Source organism: Phyllostomus hastatus, unplaced genomic scaffold (genome assembly GCF_019186645.2).
Source record: "Phyllostomus hastatus isolate PE091 unplaced genomic scaffold, TTU_PhHast_1.1 phas_scaffold_216, whole genome shotgun sequence".
Taxonomy (NCBI): domain Eukaryota; kingdom Metazoa; phylum Chordata; class Mammalia; order Chiroptera; family Phyllostomidae; genus Phyllostomus; species Phyllostomus hastatus.
In genome coordinates, this window is record NW_025334018.1 from 11750067 (window position 1) to 11770265 (window position 20199).

At 45.3% G+C, this 20199-nt stretch overlaps 1 protein-coding gene and 1 pseudogene across 1 annotated transcript in view; both read right to left on the minus strand.

Annotated features, from left to right (window-relative positions):
• Positions 1 to 1156: 1156 nt before the first annotated feature.
• On the minus strand, positions 1157 to 5025 carry LOC123804623 (annotated as a pseudogene).
• Positions 5026 to 9189: 4164 nt separating this feature from the next.
• Positions 9190 to 20199, minus strand: part of SLC22A15 (solute carrier family 22 member 15) — a 68588-nt gene continuing 57578 nt past the window's right edge. Inside the window, exons 9-12 of the mRNA XM_045817205.1 lie at positions 14973 to 15093; positions 12727 to 12799; positions 10758 to 10946; positions 9190 to 10422 (exon numbers count right to left, since the gene is read on the minus strand). Coding sequence (XP_045673161.1) covers positions 10336 to 10422; positions 10758 to 10946; positions 12727 to 12799; positions 14973 to 15093 — 470 coding nt within the window. The 3' untranslated portion in view covers positions 9190 to 10335. The remainder of the gene's footprint in view (positions 10423 to 10757; positions 10947 to 12726; positions 12800 to 14972; positions 15094 to 20199) is intronic.

A 20199-nucleotide genomic window follows, 5' to 3' on the forward strand; every position in this document is an offset into this window, starting at 1 on the left:
CATCAGTATTTTTTTAAGCTTCCCAGGTGATTCCAACGTGCAGCCAGGGCAGAGCCCCACTGCTCCAGAGGCTGGTAACAATCGTCAGAAGGTCCTCGGCTCCTCCGTGAGAACAGGGCGCGGCGGGTGCTGCGGGCACCCGCGGACCCTGTCTTTCACTCTGTTGAGAACTCCGCGTGTTACCAGCTTCGGGTGCAATTTCTAGCCTTTCCGTATCCTCAGTGATTTTTAAAGCACTATTTAACCAGGCAAATGCCCGCAAAGAGAGATAAGATGGGAAGAAAAATGTCTATAAGGCACGATACAAATAAATAGATGAAAAAAAATCTCAGGTTTAAAAGTAAAGCATGAGAAGTCAAACCCTGTGATATTTTATTTACACAAAAGAATAAAAATATTTTAAAAGGACTGACCAAAACTTACGTTTTTCAGCTTTTCCTATTGCTTCAACATGGAAACTGCTTCCAATTCAGAAAGATGTAAGGCAGGTGATTATTAAATAAACACTTTACCTTTTTCCTGCACAAAATCAAAGAGCCAAGCTCCCCATTTTACTTATAGCAAACCGGCCCCCTTTCAGTTCAAGGACATCCGCGACTCTGCCAAACAGACTGTTCGATTTGTCAGCAGGCGGGTATGAGCTGTACCAAGTCATTACGAAAAGTCCCCAAAGAAAGTAAAATGGTAAGAACAACAGGAGAAAAATGATAAAACACAAACGGAATAAGAAAATGCCCAGTATTTACAGCCTCCCTCTGAAATGTGATGGTTGCTCCACTTTCAGTGTAAACCCAAAGCAGAGACCATTTCCGACGGGGATCGCGGATGGAGCTGAGGCCGGCCAGGCCAGTCTCGGGGGCAGACTTTCGTTTGGAGAAGGGGGAGGCTCCGTCGGCAGCTTGCTGGGATTGTCACCATGTCACGGTCTCCTTGCAGTGCTGCTGTTACTAAAAATGGCACAAAGTGAATGATCCAATGCGGTCTTATGGAAATGACTTGTCACCACATTTCAGATGGAACTACTCAGAGTCACAGGCACTGGGTCTGGGAGAGCAGAGCGGGACAGCCACCACCTGGGTGAGGGACGTGTGTCTCCTCCAGGCCGGAGGGGGAAGCAGGGCTCCACAGCCTGGAAGCTTCTGCACCAATGAGTCTTCTAATAGTCAGCTCGTGGATTTTTGTTTAACTGCCGATCAGTCCTGTGCCGGTTTTCGTTCTTTCGTCTTCTATGGCTGCTGTGATGGCTCCCTGAGGGAGTAGAAGCAGCAGCCTTCGGAGGTTTTGCTCCCTGCACAGATCCACCCAGGTCCTCGGGGTCCTCCTGGTGGGGCTCGTTTTCCTGATTGTGGGAGTCTGGAGACGTGTCCCTTCCTGTCCCACTTCCCGGTCCCCTCTTTTCAACGAGCTAGTCCTGGACTCCTGCCCACGCACTTACCGCAGCTGCTGGAGTAACCGAGGATTTTACTGGAGAGCCACACGGCTTCCTTAAACCTCCAGTTCCTTCCATCGATTTTGCTGTCTGAGTTTTTTGGGCTGGTCAGATACCTATCCCAGCCACGAATAATATTGCTGTGCATCTGAGTGTCTTCCAGGTAGCTTCCTTCAAAAGCACCTGTCTCTCCAAGTTTGCCAGCCGTTCCGCCAGCTCCTGCTTTCGCCACTGCGTGAGCTCCGCCAGCTTCCGCCGGGTGTCCGGGATCTGCTGTGGCGCGGCTTTGCTCAGAATGAAGGTTTTTGTTGTTATCTGTAAGTGGTTTTACTGGAGCAAAATAATCCATAGCCCCCTCTCAAATTGATTTTTGGGAAGAGTGTCTTTTTTGAGTACATTACCTAGTAGACGAGTTAAGCCAACCTCGACTGCCTTGTGTCGGGTATTCATTCACTTAAAAATGTAAGAAATGCACCCTGACCAGTGTGAATCAGGGGGTTGGGCATCATCCCACAAACCAAAAAGTCACCAGTTTGATTCCTGGTCAGGGCACATGCCTGGGCTGCGGCCCAGGTCCCTGGCTGGGGATGAGCAAGAGGCAACCGATCGATGTTTCTCACATCCATGTCACTCTCCCTCCCTTCGCTCTCTCTCAAAGTAAATAAAACCTTAAAAAAATAAGATAAAATAAAAGTTTAGTAAATGTCTACAGTGTCCCAGATACTGTGTTTGTTCCTTCTTAGAGTTACTAAGATGAATGAGATACAGTCTTTGTTTGCTTTTGAGTGCAAGGTAGCAATCAAGCTCATATGGAAGAATGGGGAAAGATTTATGCATTCCCTCAAAAACACTCGGATGCCCGTGACGCGCTGGCCCAGTGCCGTGGCGGCATGCAGCAGGAGAAAAGAAAGGCGTGTACCCAGTTTTCATAGTGTTATGACCTAGTGGGGGAGGCATCATGATGTATTAAGTCAAATTGAGCACTATAATGGAAACTTTAGGGTGCTTAAGAGCACATAGCAAAGGTAGACGTAGTAACAGAATTCATTTTGATAAAAAAAATAACTGCTGGAAGTTGTGAAGAGACAGTAAAAGTAAAATTCAGAAACAAAGGCTTACAAAATGCTTCTGTAAGCAGTTCATTCTTCCAAACAGTAAGTGGGAGACTTCAGGCTTAGCCTATTAGGCCAATAAGATCAATATACATAAATGCAGATTGGAGTCTGGGTCTGACTTCTCCTGACAATGACTAGGTACTTTTATAAAACTTAGAATGGATGCTGATGACTCCAGCAGGTCCCATCCAGTTAGGGCCCTTCATGGATACACGTAAGGCACCTGTGATAGGCTAAACACTGGCCCCCAAAGTTACCTACGTTCTAGTCCCCATAACCTGTGAGAGACCATTGCCTCTCATGGCAAAAGGGACTTGGCAGATGTGACCAAGGCAAGGACCTTCAAGTGGAGAGATAGGCCTGAGTTACTGAGGACGGCCCAATGCGACCACAGAGGTCCTTACAAGGAAAGGCGGGAGACTGGGGTGAGCAGAAGGCTCAGGGACCGCGGCAGCAGCAGAGACGGGAGGGATGCGGCTGCGGCTGAGGGATGATGCAGCCTCCAGAAGCTGCGAGAGACAAACGGATTTTTCCCCTGGAGAATGCAGAAGAGACCAGACCAGCTCCACTGACAGAGTCATTTTACTCCCTCAAAACTCCCTCTGTAGTCTGACCTCCAGAACAATAGGACAAATCTGTGTGGTCTAAAGCCACTTCGTTTGTGACCATTTGTAACAGCAGCCATAGGAAACTAATGTAACCCTCAATTACTTATGTAAACTCAGGAATCTTTTGGAAAATCCATTTGATTGTCATTTCCTAACCTCAGTTTTCTGCTGCCATTCTTCCTATAAAAGCAAAAGGGTCTTCATCCTCCTCTTCCTCTTCGGTTATAGTATCCACACATAGGAAACTATAATGGAAAAGTAATTACAATAAATAATGAGAATATTGCTTGAAAGTAAACTGCTGCTCTCTGCTTTTCTTCCCAATAAGCTCTGGAGTTAAGTTTGCCGATCTAACTATATCGTGTTAGAAGCAAGCACATGATAGACATAATTCATTGCTGATCCTTGTTATTCTATCATCTATTTTCAAGGAAATAAGGGCGTAGATGTGAGACTTTAAAATATTTGCTGATGGTAGTCCATCTGTTTCCTCCAAAAGGATCATCAGTGCAGTGAGATGCTGTCCTTGATGTTGCCAGTATTTCCTCTATACCATTGATCTTGAGAATATTATAGAGCTCAATTTGATTTAATAAATCAAGATGTCTCCTCTACTCCATCATAACTCTGTGAAAACCAGGTACACGCCTTTCTTGTTTCCTGCTGCACGCCACCACTGCACTGGGCTGAGCAAAATGAATCAGGAGGAAAAAGTCAAGAACCCCAGGATTCCACTCATGAGGGATACGAAACAGAAAGTAACACAAAAACTCGCAGACACAGACAACTGTATGGTGCTTACCAAACAGAAACAGGGTTGGGGGAGGTATTAAAGGGTAAAGGGAGTCAAATACATGGTGACAGAAGATGTGACTTTGGGTGGTGAAAATACAATGCAATGTACAGATGATGTATTATAGAATTGTACACCTGAAACCAGTATAGTCTTATTAATCAATGTCACCCTACTAAATTTAGTAAAATTTTTAAAAAGTTATCAGCAAAGTAAAAAACAGAATTACAGTGGATGCCCTGACCTGTGTGGCTCAGTTGGTTGGAGCATTGTTCTATAACTGAAAGGTTGTGAGTTTGATTTCCGGTCAGGGCACATACCTAGGTTGTGGGTTCAATCCCCAGTCCGGGCACAGGCACATGGGCCCCCCAGTCTGGAAAGGTACAAACCCTGGTCTGAATGCATACAGGAGGCAACCAATTGGTGCTTCTCTCTTGCATCAATGTTTCTCTCTCTCCCTTCCTCTCTAAAAGCAATGAAAAGAATGAAAAAAAAATTAGAGTGGAGAAGGAAAGCTGCTTGTCAGATCCCACTCCAGCTGTGGGCAGTGTGGAACGTGTTCCAGAGCCTCTTCTCTTACATCCACGCATATACAAGTTGACCCTGATACACAGTTGAGTGGATGGATGGCACCTGCAATAGCAAATCGGAAAGCAAATTCCTAATGTGATGAAATGCATCCACAGTAATTAAAGTGGTTCTAGGGAGCAAATGAATCTGTCGTGTTATTACTAGCAAGAGTAGCTTAGTTTCAATGATTTAAAGACCCTCATATAACCAAGGTCACTCCAATAAATTTAATTTAAAAATTAAATCTGTTATTTTAACATCAACCGATGTTCTAATATTGAATCTTTTTTAAATTAACAGAACAAATTGAATTTAGCTAAAAAAAAGTCTGACCTGATGGATGTTCACCAACTTTCAAATGCTTCCCAGTGCAGAGCATTTCCTGTTTACCTGTCTAGATCTGCTCCTGACCCCACGCTTTGCCCCAGGAGGCTGATGCGTGTGAATTACAGCAATGGGCTTCCCTCCACATACTGCCTCTGTTGTGGTTTCTGGAAGCTCTGCCCGCATATCGGAAAGTCATTCATTAAACTCTCCTCCAAGTTGTGTGTGCATTTTTTATTTGCTCGGCTCACACAATCATTTCTTAAAGTTACATTCGGAAGCAAAGCAATTCCACCAGAATCTATTCTATTTGAAATCAATTGTTCCGCAGAGTCTAGACTGAAGTTATTGTAATACTTCTTTGGCTTTGCCCTTGACATTTTTCAATAAATAGGTAATCTCTCCTAAGCTTTATCCTACAGAGCTCTGAGGTCTCAGTTGAGAAGTTTTCTAAATGTTGCCACAGACTCAAAGCCAGTCTGTTTCAAAAGAAATTTAGACCTACAGGGAAGAAGAATAACTCTTCTTTCAGGTGGGAATAATAGTGAGACTTCTATATTTTTACAAGAAAATATCAAGTCTTGATGGTAAAATATGACATAAAACACATTTGAATTTAATTAGCTAGTGTTCCAGTAACTCACTAAATAATTTAATCTTGAAATGACTTTGATCTAGCAAAATCGGTTCAACGTCGTTGAGATTCAGCCATCTCTGTACATAGAACTCCTTCCTATTCCATTCTGTGAATATAAAATTGTATCTTTACATTTCCTTACTGAAGGTATTTAATGTCACTGTTTTACTACAACTACAAGGGACATCTCTGTACACATCTCCTGGCACATCTGCACGAGGCAAGTAATAAGGAAAATACAAAAGGTATCATGTTTCACTTTTCCCAGCTGCATATTCTAATCTGCTTATGAACTGTGAAATCACTTTTGTGTGCTCACCAGTATTATTTCCATTATAAAGTAAAATAGAAAAGACCATGCAATGTATATATTAAGGGCAAGTATTATTTTATGAAATATCATTTTAGCTATATACAAGGTCTCACTCATATAACACCCCATTTTTATTACAAAATCCTAAGCATGTAATTCTGTAACATGACAATATCACGCTCAAGCACACCCTATGACATTTTAGGTGAAATGTTCAAATTAAAACTATAAATTATTACACTCATATGATTACCCTGCCAGCCACACTCAAGCAGGCCACACTTCTGCCAGACCCTGTATATACACAAATATATAGACAGGCACATAGGTTTGTATACTGTGCGTGTCATAATGTAAAACATTTTTTCTTAGGATGGGTTACAGACCAAACATCTGAAAACCAACCCATGATATAGACCCAGAAGCAGAATTTCTATACCTCAGAATATGCACATTTTCAGCCTGACTGCTACTGATAGTTTGATGATGAAGCCATTTATGCTTCTATCGATATAAGTAAATTCTTTTTCTTCATATCCTCAAATTTTGATTTTATGACTCCCCACAATCTTATGGATTTAAATATCTTTGTTTCAATTTGCATTTCTCTGATCCTCCAGTGAGGCTGAGGTTTTCATCTGTGAATTGCCTAACATTTATTGTAAATTCTCCCATTACTTTTCTTTCTTATTTTCACTAATTCTTTATATGTTCTGAATAGTAATCCTTGTCTCAAAGAAGTTGTAAATACTTATTCCTATTGCTTTTCTTTTAATTTTGTGGTATGGTTAGTACATAGAAGGAAGTTTTAAATTAGATAGTCACTCCATCCGTGTTTTCTTTTTTAAAAACGATTTATGATTTTTACTTCTTGTCTGAGAAACCAACCTATCCCCCAAGGTCATAAATATATTCTCTTCTATCAGTTTAAAATAGTTGGAAAGTTTTGCATTTTTTTCATTTAGGCCTTTAACTCATTTGGAATTTATTTTTGTTATGGTGAGAGAAAAGAACCTACTTCATTTTCTTTGAGATGGAAACCCAGTTGTTCCCACATCAATAATTGAATAGTTAGCTCTTTTCCCACTGATTCGTCATACTATCTTTAGAAAAACGTTTTGCATGCCTGGTTTCGTGCTGGAGTCTCTGTTATGTTCTGCTGGACACTTCCTTATGGAGGCCCCAAGACTACAGCTTCAGGAGTTTCAGGATATGGGGATTCAAATCTCGTCTGTTTGTTCTTGTTTTTCTGCATTGTCTTGACTATTTTTTCGATGTTCACTTTTCCATATGAATATTGAAATTATTTTGTTAGGCTTTATGTTGAAATCGTGCTCTAGCTTTGTCCTATCTTGTTCTTTGTCTACCTAAACTCTTGCTAAGATTTTAATCAATATGAAAATCTGCTGTCAGCATGGCTGCTGAAACTGACTCAGCAGAGCTGAATGCCTGGACCCCAGTGGGAAGAAACCCACACATCCCATGTCCGGCCTCGCCGCACTCCCGCCTCCCGGACTCCGTCTCTGTCTGATGGAAACGCGGCTGCACCTGGACGCCCAGCCAAAGCACTTTGGGAAATGTGCACTTAGGCTTTAGAGCCTTAGCAGGACAGAGCAGGGAAGAGTGGGTTTCAAACTACGGGCTGCATTCTGTGAGTGGCTCACAGATGGCATTTATAAAATGAAATAAAACAAAATATAAATTGTTAGTAGGCCTACCAAAAATAAGTACTGTTTCATGAAAGTTTTATACACACACACACACACACACACACACACACAGATATATTTAAACATATAATCACATGCCACACAATGATGTTTCGGTCATCAATGGTGGCCCCGTAAGAGTATAGTGGAGCTGAAACATGTCCGTCACCAAGTGACGTCATAGCTGTCAACAGAGAGGAGTGTTCAATGGGCATTATTGGCTGACCGGCAAATCTATGACGGAAAAAAAAGAGACCAAGCAAACTGCCACGGACATGTTTCTGGAAAGAGTAACACCTCCTCGAGAAGAGCCCCAGGTGGGTTTTCCAGGAGGCATTTCCAAAGAAGGCACTGTTATCCCAGGGGATGCCGGCTCCGTCTGTTCCCGCCCCGGTGGGAGGACCTTCCAGCAGGATGAGATGCGGAGGTGGAGCACAGTGACGTCATTGTCCCCGACCCAGTGTAGGCCTGGGACTCAACATGCTGCCTAGAACGGAAAAGCCTTCCAAAAACGTAATTAACACAAAGTACACATATGCACATTCTCTACAATCCACCATTCTTCAACAGTTACTATCAAAAGAAAAAAATCTGTTTTTATAAAAGGCAGAGGAATGAAAAAAAGAATCATTATGAAACTTTGCCAAGGAAAGAAACAAAACTGAGCAACACATCTGACGTGGGCAGCCGACAGCCTGCCCGCCTCAGTGAGGAACATGTGTCCAAACTGTGTGTCCCTCCCCCCTTCTTCCACCCCGAGGTTGGAAAAAAGGATACCCCCGGATGGGATGAATAGAATGCTCATTTATTTAGCCAGGGGCAGAGGGAACCCTCGTGCCAACACAGAGGTAGATTCCTAACTGGTCCTCAGACAGAACAAAGGCAAAACACTGGTTGCCTCGGGGTGTGGGGCCTGTGAGTGATAAAGTGTCTAAATTCTAGTTTCTAAATTTTCTATAGTGGGATGTGTTACTCTTACAATGCAAAGAGAGCTCCAACCAACCCCAAATCACATGTGTGTTAGTTTGCTGTTTTATTATTAATGTCCAAATCATTGAGGAGGAGCCTCTAAGAGTCCTCGTAAATTCTCCTTCTCTTCCACTCCTGGTTGTGGGCAGAGCCTTCATTTCCAGAGAAAGACAAGCCGGATTCCACAGCATGGGGGTCTGGGTCAGGTCTGCCTGGGCTTTACAAAAAAATGATCCTGGGAAGCATTCCATAATTTCCCTGATGGCTAGAAACAGCGATAACTTACTAGTCTGTATGCTGTTTAGGCCCAAGTTCTGGGCATAGCAGAGAGAAATAAAAAGTAGTAGAGATGGCCCCTACTTATGAAGAGTGCAATACGTAATCAGGGGCGTAAAGAACATAAACGTGCTTCAGCAAACACAGAGCCCAACACAGTGTAAACCGAGCGGGCAAAGCGGAAGACAGCAGGGGAGCACTGAAATCGTGGGGTGATGCCTCCACGATTTCCGGAGGCGGTCATGGCCATGTCTTCCTTTTACTCTAATGCAATATCTTTTCCTCTAAGAGATTCGTAGAAATGGGAATTCTGAAAATGCAGACATTTTCCTGGTTGGGAAAGTAACTTAAAGCAAGGCTGACCAAGCCCGCTGACTCCAGGTCAGCGCTCCGACTGGAGAGAACCTTCAGGTTTCGTGGGGAAACAGATCTTTTCAGCACATGACTTTAGGGAACTAAGTATGATTTTTATTTACTTGCAAGTTGTTAGTACTTCATGAAAAACCAAAATTGCCTATGAAATTACTGTGCCTTCCATTTGACTGAACAGGTAGGGACAGATCTCGGATAAGAAGGGTTCAAATTCTTACCCGTTGCCCAAGTTCCGCACTGCACAACACTGAAAACCAGACAGATTGTAATATAGTGGAAGACAATTTTCTTCCTTATTAAAAACGGCACCCTCTCCCCCACAGCCCCAACAGCCACGTGCTCAACATGTCCTTTTTCAAACCGTCCTCTATCTCCATAAAGCTTCGTCATTGACTGGGGACGACTCTGAAGCTATTGCTGGTACTGGAACCTGAGATGGCAATTTTTCGAGAGGTGGACACGAGTGGGAACTGAAGAAATTGCACAATCTGAACGTGGAAGGGAGCTATCGGGGAGTCTCGGCCACACCTCCAACCGAGAAAGCTGCTTGGGAGCCGTGGGCTTTTCCCAGAGGGTGGCCCGTGGGGCGGAAGACGCCTGGAGCTCAGGCCAGCCGGGAGGCTGGGAACCGGGCGGAGCACTCAGGCTTCATCGGGGCGAGGCTGGCGGGTCTGGGGCGCCCACACGCAGCGGTTCTGCTCCGCTCCTACCAACACTGCCTCCAGAGATTCCTGGTGAGGAGCAGCTGGGAAGGGGGGAGATCCAGTGTGGTGGGAAGATGAATCTTAACGGCCTAACCATTCAGTCTTAGGGGTGTTTAGCTCAACCCCCGACAATTGTGAGAAAAAGAATTTTTTTTTTTACATATCCTCCTTTAGGTCATGATGAAGGAAAAGCAACCCAATCAAACTTCTAAGAAGCAAACCAGCTTGCCACTCGGGCACGTGGATTTGAGCTGTCTGGCCAGAGGTCATGATTCTGAGGTAAGCCTGAATGTTCGACCAAGTAACGTCTATGTCCTCAACGCAGGGATGGCCCCGCTCATGAAGTCTCTCCAACTCGCTCCGGGCCAGGGAAAAGTCAGTCTGGGAGCTGAGCTGAGTGCCTTCCCCGCCCGTTCAAGCCCATCCTTCCCCAGCGCTCAGGCTTTCCGGCAGGGCCTGCCTTGGCCAGAGGCACAAACGGCGGTCTGCTGCTTCGGAGGAGGGGTCTGGGGCTTTTCACTTGATCATCTGAGTCTCCTCATGGGCATCGTAAAACTCTTCCTCTTCGCTCTCACTCCCGAAAGCGCCCTCCTTGTCCACGGACTGAAACGGAAGGAGAAGAGGGCGGGAAAGGACGTCATGACGTTTCTGAAATGAAGATTACTATCTAGCACTTAACTGACCAATGTATGTCTATGACATCTAGTCCCCTAAGAATGAGCCCCTAAGGTATTCTGAGAAAGCTAATGAATCATCGACCGTCTTTATTCCTCTGAAAATCAGCTGCCGAAATAAAAGCTCTGAAAATCAGACCCCTACCTTTGTTTTCCAGCAGTTTTGCTCAAATCTGTTTAATCCAACCAGACACACTTTCCCCCTCCCCAAACTATCATCCTCCAAGTGGTAATTCTGAATGACTAAGACAAATACAGCCATACCTGTGGGGTATCCAAGGTCTGTAAAGATAGAGCTTCCTCCCCCAGCCTCCGGTACGAATACACCTGAAGGTCAGAAACCGTCTCTAGCAGAGGAGTGTTGAGGGTTTCTGGCAATAATAAACTCAGGAGGCCCGAGGTCAGGCCCGAGGCTCCAAAGACAATGAAAGGCAAAGACCACTGCACATATTTCTGTGGGGGCAGAGAGCAGAATGGAAACACACAAAAACACAGTATCAGTTTCCATGGAGATGACATCAGCGGTCTGGACTGAGGACCTGCCCTGTTTATAACCCAGTTCATGCCTTCCCACTGGAAGGCACTATAAACCACCTCTTTCCCCAAAGAGAATTACCCTGGGGTATCAGTGGTACCTCGGGCACTCGGATGGGAGCAAGTAAATAACACAGCTGCTGGGGATCCAAGAGGCCTCAGAGCAGCCTGCTGTGTTGGAGGGGGGCGGGGCGTTCATTGTAGGAGGAGCAGGCCAGGCCCCCGTGGTCAGAGTTCACGGGGAACCTGGTGCTCAGCTTCTAGGTGGGCAGCTTATAACACAGGGATTCCCCACAGAGTCTTCACTTGGGAAATGGCCCAAACACTGGCCGATGATGAACTTTAACATTCTCAGCCCTGGCACCAGCCAAACGATCCCGCACAGGCTCAGGGATTCGCTCAGCAGCATTCCCGAGCGGCAGAGGGGTCAGAGGTGCACGCATCCTGAAAAGAACAGGAGACTTGGAAAGCACCCTACATGGACCCGTAGTTGGAAACTACCTGAACGGAGCGTGGTTGAGGGCCAGTCATTCAAGCACTGGCCTCAGAGATCCAAAAGATATTTTCAGGAAAACTTAGTTTCTTTAAATAAAAGCAGGTTCAGAGATAACACAGGAGAAACTGTCCCTGCGGGATGCTGCCCCGGGGCCTTCCTGAGCTGACTCACGTGCTCGAATTCCTGCACGGCAGCTGCTGGGCGTTCCCTCCCTGGGCTGGGCTTCCACACTCTGAGGGCCCCACCACTGCTGGTGAAGGCGGCCCCTTGGGTAATGTGGATGAGTTTGCTGATTTTGCAAAAGTGAAGAGATGATGGAGGAGGAGGAGGAGATGGGGGGGGGGCGGCAGGGGGAGGGGGAACGAGGGCTGGAGAGGGAGGGGGATGGGTGGTGGGAGGAAGATAGTCTCTGACCTCCAGCCACCTCCGGGCACACACGCACTGTGGCTTTCCAAAGAAGGAAAAGCCACGGTGGCATTTGGGAGACGTCCTGTGCTAGGAAGAGGGGAGGAAAGGTGCCAGGGTAGGGACAGTCGTCTGCAGGACAGGCACTCCAGCGCCACACCAAACCTGACTTCTTCCCCCTGAGCTCAGCTGGGACAGCCAGAGCTCGGACCCAGCAGGGACACGCACAGGGGCTCCGCGGGCTGTCACAGCACCTGACGTCTCCTGCAGGGAAGGACTTGCGGGCTGTCATTTAAGTCTAACCCCTTTGCTTTGACTATAAACTTTGGGAAATGGCAAAAAGTTAAGAAACGCACTGCTAGGCACATTTCTCATCTGATCTTCTTTTCTGAGTGGTATCATGCCTTTGGGGAGGGCGTGGCACCTCTCTCTGCTGCATTCTCCTCTGTCACGCAGGGAGACAGCAATGCCTGCCTCCAAGGTTGCTGTGCAGACTGCATGGGGTTATATACGGAAAGAGTTTAGCTCAGAGCCCAGCACACAGCAGACACTTAATGAATATTTGCTCATTAACTTGTGAAGAGGGGGAAGGAAGGGACAAGCTGGCCTCAGCTGAGCCTCCAATGAAGGCAGAGGGCAGAGAGTCAGAGCCCGCGGGGAGGGAGCGGTCACAACGTCCTCGGTCGGGGTCCATCCGCGCCCACAGACCCTCCATCTGAAAGGGTCCTTAGCTTCCAGGGCCCAAGCGTTTCCAAAGCAGAGAGTCGTGGAAAACAATGCGAGGAAATACAAACCAACCAGTGAGGGGACGAAGGGGGCGAGAATCCCGCCGACTCGGGAGAACATGGAGCACGTTCCAAGCCCGACGTTCCTGAAAGGCATCAAGAGCTTTTACAAAATCAGTGAGTTCCGGGGGCCCCACTGAACGACCTCGGGGGGCGGGGGGCCCAGCACAACAGAACCCGAAGGGAAGGTGCAGGACCCCCCAGAGCAGCGCTGCCTCCTGAACTTCCTGTGACGCTGAGAAGGTGCCCCCACATGGGAGCCACCAGACATGCAGCGACTGAGCTCGGAATGGGGTGGGGAACTGAGTTTTGGACTTGTTTTGTTTAAATTAATTTAAATTTCGACTGCCATGCGAGGCTACTACCTACCCTGCTGGGCAGGTTAGTTATAGAGGCGGGTGCAGAACTGAGCATGTGGCTGTTCCCTGTCCAACGTGCTTTCATGGGTTCGGGGACCTTGCATCTCCTGCCAGTTAGTATAGCCACAGAGAGCCAGAGCTTCAGGATCTGAAAAGTCTGTCCCTTCATCTAAACTCTAATCGACTACTAAACCGTTGGGCATATCAGCAGGAGTGGACTGAGCATGTTTTCACAGGAAACCAAGAACATCACCTTCCTGCGGAGTGTGGGCATGAAAGAGGTGGGAGGAAGTGAGCATTTCGATAATGGGCACAGTTAGGGCTACCGCACATCACCCCGTTTCCCCACACTAACGGCCAGTAACACATTCCTCTCAAGTGTGTCCCAGTTTGGAAGAAGTGGTCACCCTGGTTCGCAGCCAGCGGCCAGGAAAGTAAGGGTCCAGGAACAGTTAGAAATGATGAGCCAGCTGCAGGCCATCTGATCTCTTAGTGGGCAAAAGGCAGAACAAACCGCTAGGCTTTCTGCATGGATAAGGAAACAGAGGGATTCATCTGGAACAGCTATCGAAAACTGGGGGAGTGCCGACTGCGGGGACCCTGGCCCAGCTCACAGGGCAGCTCTGTGAGGACAAAGCTGTCCCCTGCCCCTCCGGTCGGTGTTCGTGTCTTGTTTTCTGGTATGGCGGAAACTTAGGATGGTCTTCCTATTTTTTTTATTGGTTTGAGAGACAGAGAGGGAAATCAATTTGTTGCTCCACTTACATGCATTCTTTTTTAAAGATTTTTTAATTAATTAATTTATTTATTTATAGAAAGAGGGGAGGGGAAAGGAGAGAGAAAGAGAGGGAGAGAAACATCAATGTGTGGTTGCCTTTCATATGTCCCTAGCTGGGGACCCGGCCCGAGACACAGGCATGTGCCCCGACCGGGAATCGAACCAGCAATCCCTTGGTTTATAGGCTGGTGCTCAATCCACTGAGCCACACCAGCCAGGGCCACTAATTTGCATTCTTGATGGACTTTTGTATGTGCCCTGACTGGGGATGGAACCCACAACCTTGGTGTAGTGGGATGAAGCTCTAACCAAATGAGCTACCTGCCAGAGCTGGAATATGCTTTTTTTTTAAAAAAGATTTTATTTATTTATTTTTAGAGAGAAGGGAAGGGAAGGAGAAAGGAAGGGAGAAAAACATCAATGTGTGGTTGCCTCTTGAATGCCCTCTACCAGGGTCCTGGCATGCAACCCAGGCACGTGTCCTATACTGGGAATCGAACCAGCGACCCTTTGGTTCACAGGCTGGCACTCAATCCACTGAGCTATACCAGCCAGGGCTGGAATATGTTCTTTTTAATATAACCATGTCCTACTCATTAAAACCATCTTAACAACCAGTATACAAATCTAATATTTATTACTCTATGGAACTATCTTCTTTAAAATGTGTGTATTTTATAATGTTTTAACCAACATTACCCCAATACATTTAATTTTAAAAACATGTATATTTTGTGCTAAAATGTAGGCTCTGTGAAAACAGGGACTTTGTCCCCTTGGCTGTCATGTGCCTGACACAGGATGGGTGACTGTGTTAATCAACGAAGCCCACTGAAATTAGATAATGCCTGAGCACTATCTGGGTGCCAGGGCAGTTTGGAGCAGAGCGCTTTGCTCTCAATTGACTCGCGGGAGCTCAGCTCACGATAAAGCTACAAGTCCATTGCCGAGAGAGCAAGGAACAGCCTACACGCACAGTTTCCGAGCTAATCACTACTTGCTGAATTGCTGCGGGCCCCCACTAACTCTGCTCTGCGGGAGGTGAGAACCCTGCCTCTGGCGCTGCCAGCGTGTCCACCAAAGCGTGGGAGCAGGGGTGTGTGTGCGGGGGGCGGGGCTTACCTGATGACGGTGGGGTAGAGCTCAGAGGTGTAGATATACGCTACGTTAAAGGCGGCGCTGATGGTCAGCTTCCCCAGCAGAGACAAGGAATGGCTGTTCACCACGGCAAACACACCTGTGCCTGGGGAGCACAAGCGACACCTGTGAGGTCTGAGGTGTGACAGAGCTGTTTTTAATGACTCAGCTATTGGGTTGGCCAAAAAATCTGCTTAGTTTTTTTCCATAAAATAAAAGACATATTTTTCATTTTCACCAATAACTTTATTGATTTGGATATTTTGAGTATGTTGGCTATCTCAAGCATGGTACAATGTTGATTGTTCTCAATTAATGTCTTGATTTGATCGCTATAAGGTTCAACTGGTATAGCCAACTGTGGAGCATCATCCAGTGAGAAATCTCCAGCACAAAACTTTGCAAAAATACTTTTGATGCATTCGATCAATCATGGCACCTTCTTCATACACTGCACAAATCTTTTTATGTGTTTCAGCTGCATTTTAACCTGTCTTGAGGTAATAAAGCATAATATGCCAAAAAGTTGTGTATTTTCTTCCATCTTCAATATTAAAATGGCTACACACAAATTTACCAATTTTGATAAGTTTTTTTTAATGCACGCTGATATGACAGCTGTCCCGACACAACCTAACAAAATTGTTTCACATGAAGTTAAAGACAAGTAAGTGCTATTAGAGCCATCTTACGGGAAAAAACAAATGGACTTTATGGCCAACCTAACAGTTTTGAAGGAGTGAGACATTAATGTGGATCTCACACAGCAAAGAGAGAAGGCCATTCAGAAAGTTTAGTGACCACACACAACACACGTGCAAATACTTCCTCAGTGATTTGGCTATTCCCACGAAATCTTACACGGCCACAGTCATTTTGTGTGACCAAACTTGGACTCACTCCTGAATGACAGAGCTCCCTGAAAACTTCTGCACCGCAGTAAAGTAAGCTTCAGGATAACTGTCAATGTTCATCGACCACAGGTGGTAACTGCGTCTCCTTTTCCCCCAACCCGGTTCAACCATGAAGGACATAAAGACGGTGGTCAGAGTGACAAACTCTGGCCCCTGAGAGGAATTCTATCTTCTAGAGAAGGAGGCAGGGGTGAGGGCAGAAAAACTTCTATCTTCTGTTCGCAGTCCTTGGTGTTCCATTGCAAAAATAAGGAATAGTCCCATTAAATTACTACCAGAAGTTTGGAAACATTAATGATCGTGAAAGATGAGACTTAAATACGAAACCACTTTCAATCCTTCCTCCTCCCCAGCTAATCAACGATATTTGAGTTCCTGAATGTAACATTTTTACATAACATGGAAAAATACATTTTACGTCAGTTCACTTCTCTATGAAAAATACGATCCATTATCCTGTGGTTCTTTCCTTATTAACATTATCCCATCTGAGATCTTACAATTTAATCATTCCCTTTCAAACATATTTAACCTCTCCCCTTCAATCACCCCACTAGCTTCTACCTTCAAAATAATAATTTTCTTCCGAGGAAAAAAAAATCTCATCAACTCAGTTGTACCTCCCCCTTCACTATCGAACATCTCCAAGGAGTGACCAACCTTCCATTTTCCCAAACGTGGCTGCCCTGTCCCTCTGCATGGTCTGGCTCCCAATGCCAGCCTCTCCCAAAATGCCTGCTCTTGAAGGTCAACAGCGATGTCTTAATCATCAAAGTAATTGCCTCTCACTGTCCTTGACATTTCTGCCCAATAGAATACACCTGTCCCCTTCCTCGGGACTGCACGCACGGCTCATACTCATATACACAAACCCTTCTTCCCTTCAATGACTCAAATATGCAACATCCTTTCCTTCCTTTGACCTTCACTGCCCCCGTTTACCAGTCCATTCAACCGGCCTGCTCCAAACACCCTCTAGTTGTTGCTCGCTCTTGCATCCGGTCTGCCCGCAATACATGTCCAGTTAGCTCAGGCCGAGGGAGGCATCGTGTCTGCATCCTGTCCCTCACGGCACCTCCCCTAGTGAGATGCACGGTGATGCTCACTAAACATCGCTGAACAAATACATGGAAGGATAAGGACAGGGATAAATTCAGTGAAAAGAACCTGTGTTCAGTCCCCCTGACTATCTGAGGAGGGAGGCATGTAATACACTCCATTCTACAATATGTTTCCCCTTCCCTGCTTGACAATGAAATAAATCTTCATCTACTTTAAAGATGGCGTCCTGCATTCAGCGGCCCAGGCACTGCCAAACTCGACCATCTGGGGCCTTCTCCTCTTCTGCCAGGCTATTTGGAAGAAGATATGTGCAATTTTAAGTACTGAATATATTATTTGAAGCCATGAGGTGCCTCTGGAAAAGGATTCCTGCCTTTTGGCACTTACCCTGAGATATGTATCTGGACTCTTGATATGTAACCCCTTCAATTAAACCAATAATGAGGGCAAATTAAACCCATCAATTACTTGCCCGAAAACTGAGGGAGTCGGGGAAAGGTGTTGGGTTGGCACTGAAGCAAACAGAAACGTGCACATTTGTCTGATTGCAAATGAACCCCGGGTCTGTTTTCCACCCGCGCAAGATGGCATCTCTCAGAACCGTATGCAGACGCGCCGCATGTTTGACAACAGGTGAGGGGCTGCCATGCTGCAAACTGAATTCAAGTGGCACATCACACAAAGCCCATCATCTAAGCCGCCACAAGATCCAAGGCTGGAAGAAGTCCCCCACGGGAGGCTCGGGACTGTGCAGCCCATCTGGGGAGCCTGGCTCAGCCACGTGCCCACAGCGTCAGCTTAACAGCTCCTCTGACGCCTGAAACTTCCCCTCTCTGTTCCTGCCAGCACAGTCTGCCATGGGTTGCCACTCCAACCTGCGGGAATCCACTTTTTCCCTAGCCCGTCCATGTGCATTTCAGACAGCTCTGATTGTTAGAAAATTATTTCCGATTCCTTTGGGGCTCCTGCCTGTGCCGCTGCTGGGCTGCTGGGCCTCCTAAGTTAATGTGTAGGAAGGCTTTGCAGCCACTGGGCTGGTTCCATGGATTCCTGACCTCGGTTCTTCATCTAAAAATGAAACAGATATTATTGGCTACTGCCAATGAATGTTCAGAGAGACTGTTTGATATGAGAATGATTTGAAAGGGGAAATTTAACTCTATTATCTTTGAGGGAAAAAGGGGGAATTCTCCAAACACGTGGCTCCTTCAAAGTACTGAATTCAAGAGGTTAAATTTTATTCCAATAATGCAGCTATGTTTTCAGAACTAACTATCTGAAAGTTTTCTCAGAGCCATCTGGAGTCGCCAGGACAGAGGGTCTCAGTATATCATAGTCAAATGTAGCTAACCTCAAATAGTAAAAATCCATCTTACTCGTCCACTTCACTCACTCGGTGATGATAGCAGATTTATTACTGTTTCTGCACATGTATAAAGTCTCTAAGGCAGCTGTAGGCCCTCTACTTTGGTACATAGGTTGGGCATAGAACCTCAATTCATTCTGTTTGCTTCTGGCCTTTTTTTCTTTTAAAGAAAAGCACCATTTTTGCACACAGTTCTTGTCACTAGAGTTTTGCCCTCGTGAGAATTTCACATGAATGAAGTAACTTTTGTGTCTGGTTTCTTTTAGTTAGCACATGCTCCTGAAATTTATCCCTGTTGTCATTCATTCCTTTTTGTTTTCTTTTTGGTTGAGTAATATTTCATTGTATGGATATACTACAACTTGTTTATCATTCCCTAGTGGATGGACATCTGGGTTCCTTTCAGTTTCAGGCTATTATTCATAGAGCTACTATGAACATGTACATCGAAATCTGTGTGGATCTATTTTCTGCTTTCCTTGGGTAAAGTTGAGTCATACGGCCAGTGTGTGTTTCATTTTAAAGTAAGCTGCTAACAGTTTCTAGAGTTTCGGTGTCATTTTGCATTTCCATCAGAAGTATACAAGGTCTGTCAGGAAAAAGTCCAGCCATTGTTACTATAATGAGAACGGTTTGCATGACATCAATGTAACCTGGCAGCCAAGGAGAGTGGACTGGAATGCACATGTGTGAACAATGACAACTTCATTGTACTAGTCAGTGGGACGGTAGACACGGTTGAGTGAATGCACTGTGTAACCATAGCATTCAAAATGACTCAGCAACAGTCATGTGGTCTCATGAATTAAGAGTTTTACTTCTTTCTTTCCAATTTGAATTCCTTTAATTTCTTTTTATCACCTTTTGTATTTGCTAGTAACTTCAGTTCAATGCACCATAGAAGTGGTAGGCTGGCATCGTAGCTTTGTTCCCGATCTTAGGGAGCAAAGTACTTATTTTTTCACCATTCAATTTGGTGCTGGCTATAGGTTTTGCCTCGATGCCCTTTATCAGATTAAGGAAACTTCCAGTTGCTGATAGTTTTTGTAGTGAGTGTGTGTGGAGTTATGACAAATGCTTTTTCTAAATATAATGAAAAGATCGTGTGATTTTTCCCCTTTTTTTAAGATTTTCATTTATTTCTTTTTAGAGAGAGGGGAAGGGAAGGCAACAGAGAGAGAAACATCAATGTGTGGTTGCTTCTCGTGCGCCCCCTCCTGGTGACTTGGCCTGCAACCCAGGTATGTTTCCTGATTGGGAATCAAACACTGACAGCCCTTTGGTTCGCAGGCCCTCGCTTAATCCACTGAGCTACACCAGACAGGCCCTTTCTTTTCTTTTTTTTTTTTAATATGGTGAATGACACTGAGTAACTTTTGAATGTTAAATCAACCTTGCATCTGTGAGATAAACCCTGCTTAGTCATGATTATTACCCTTCTATGCATTGCTGGGTTCAATTTGCTAATATTTAGTTAAGGATTTTTGTATCTATATTAATAAGGGTTATCGGTCTGCAGTTTTCTCGTAATGTCTTTGGTTTTAGTATCAGGATAAGTGCTGGTCTCCCAGACTAGGTTGGGGAAGTAGTCCCTCCTTTTTCATGTTCTGGAAGAATGTGAAGAACTGGTATTCCCATGTGTTTCACAGAATTTACCGGTGAAGCCATCTGGACCTGGAATTCTCTTTGTGAGAATGTTTTTTAACTCTAAATTCAATTTCTTTAATAGGTCCAGGGCTACCCAGGTTATCTATGTTTTTAAGTATACTTTGGTAGTTTGTATCTTTCAGGGAATTTATCCATTTTGCCTAAGTTGAATTTATTTGCATAAAAAGTCTATAATGTTCCCTATAGCTCCCCACAGGTTCTT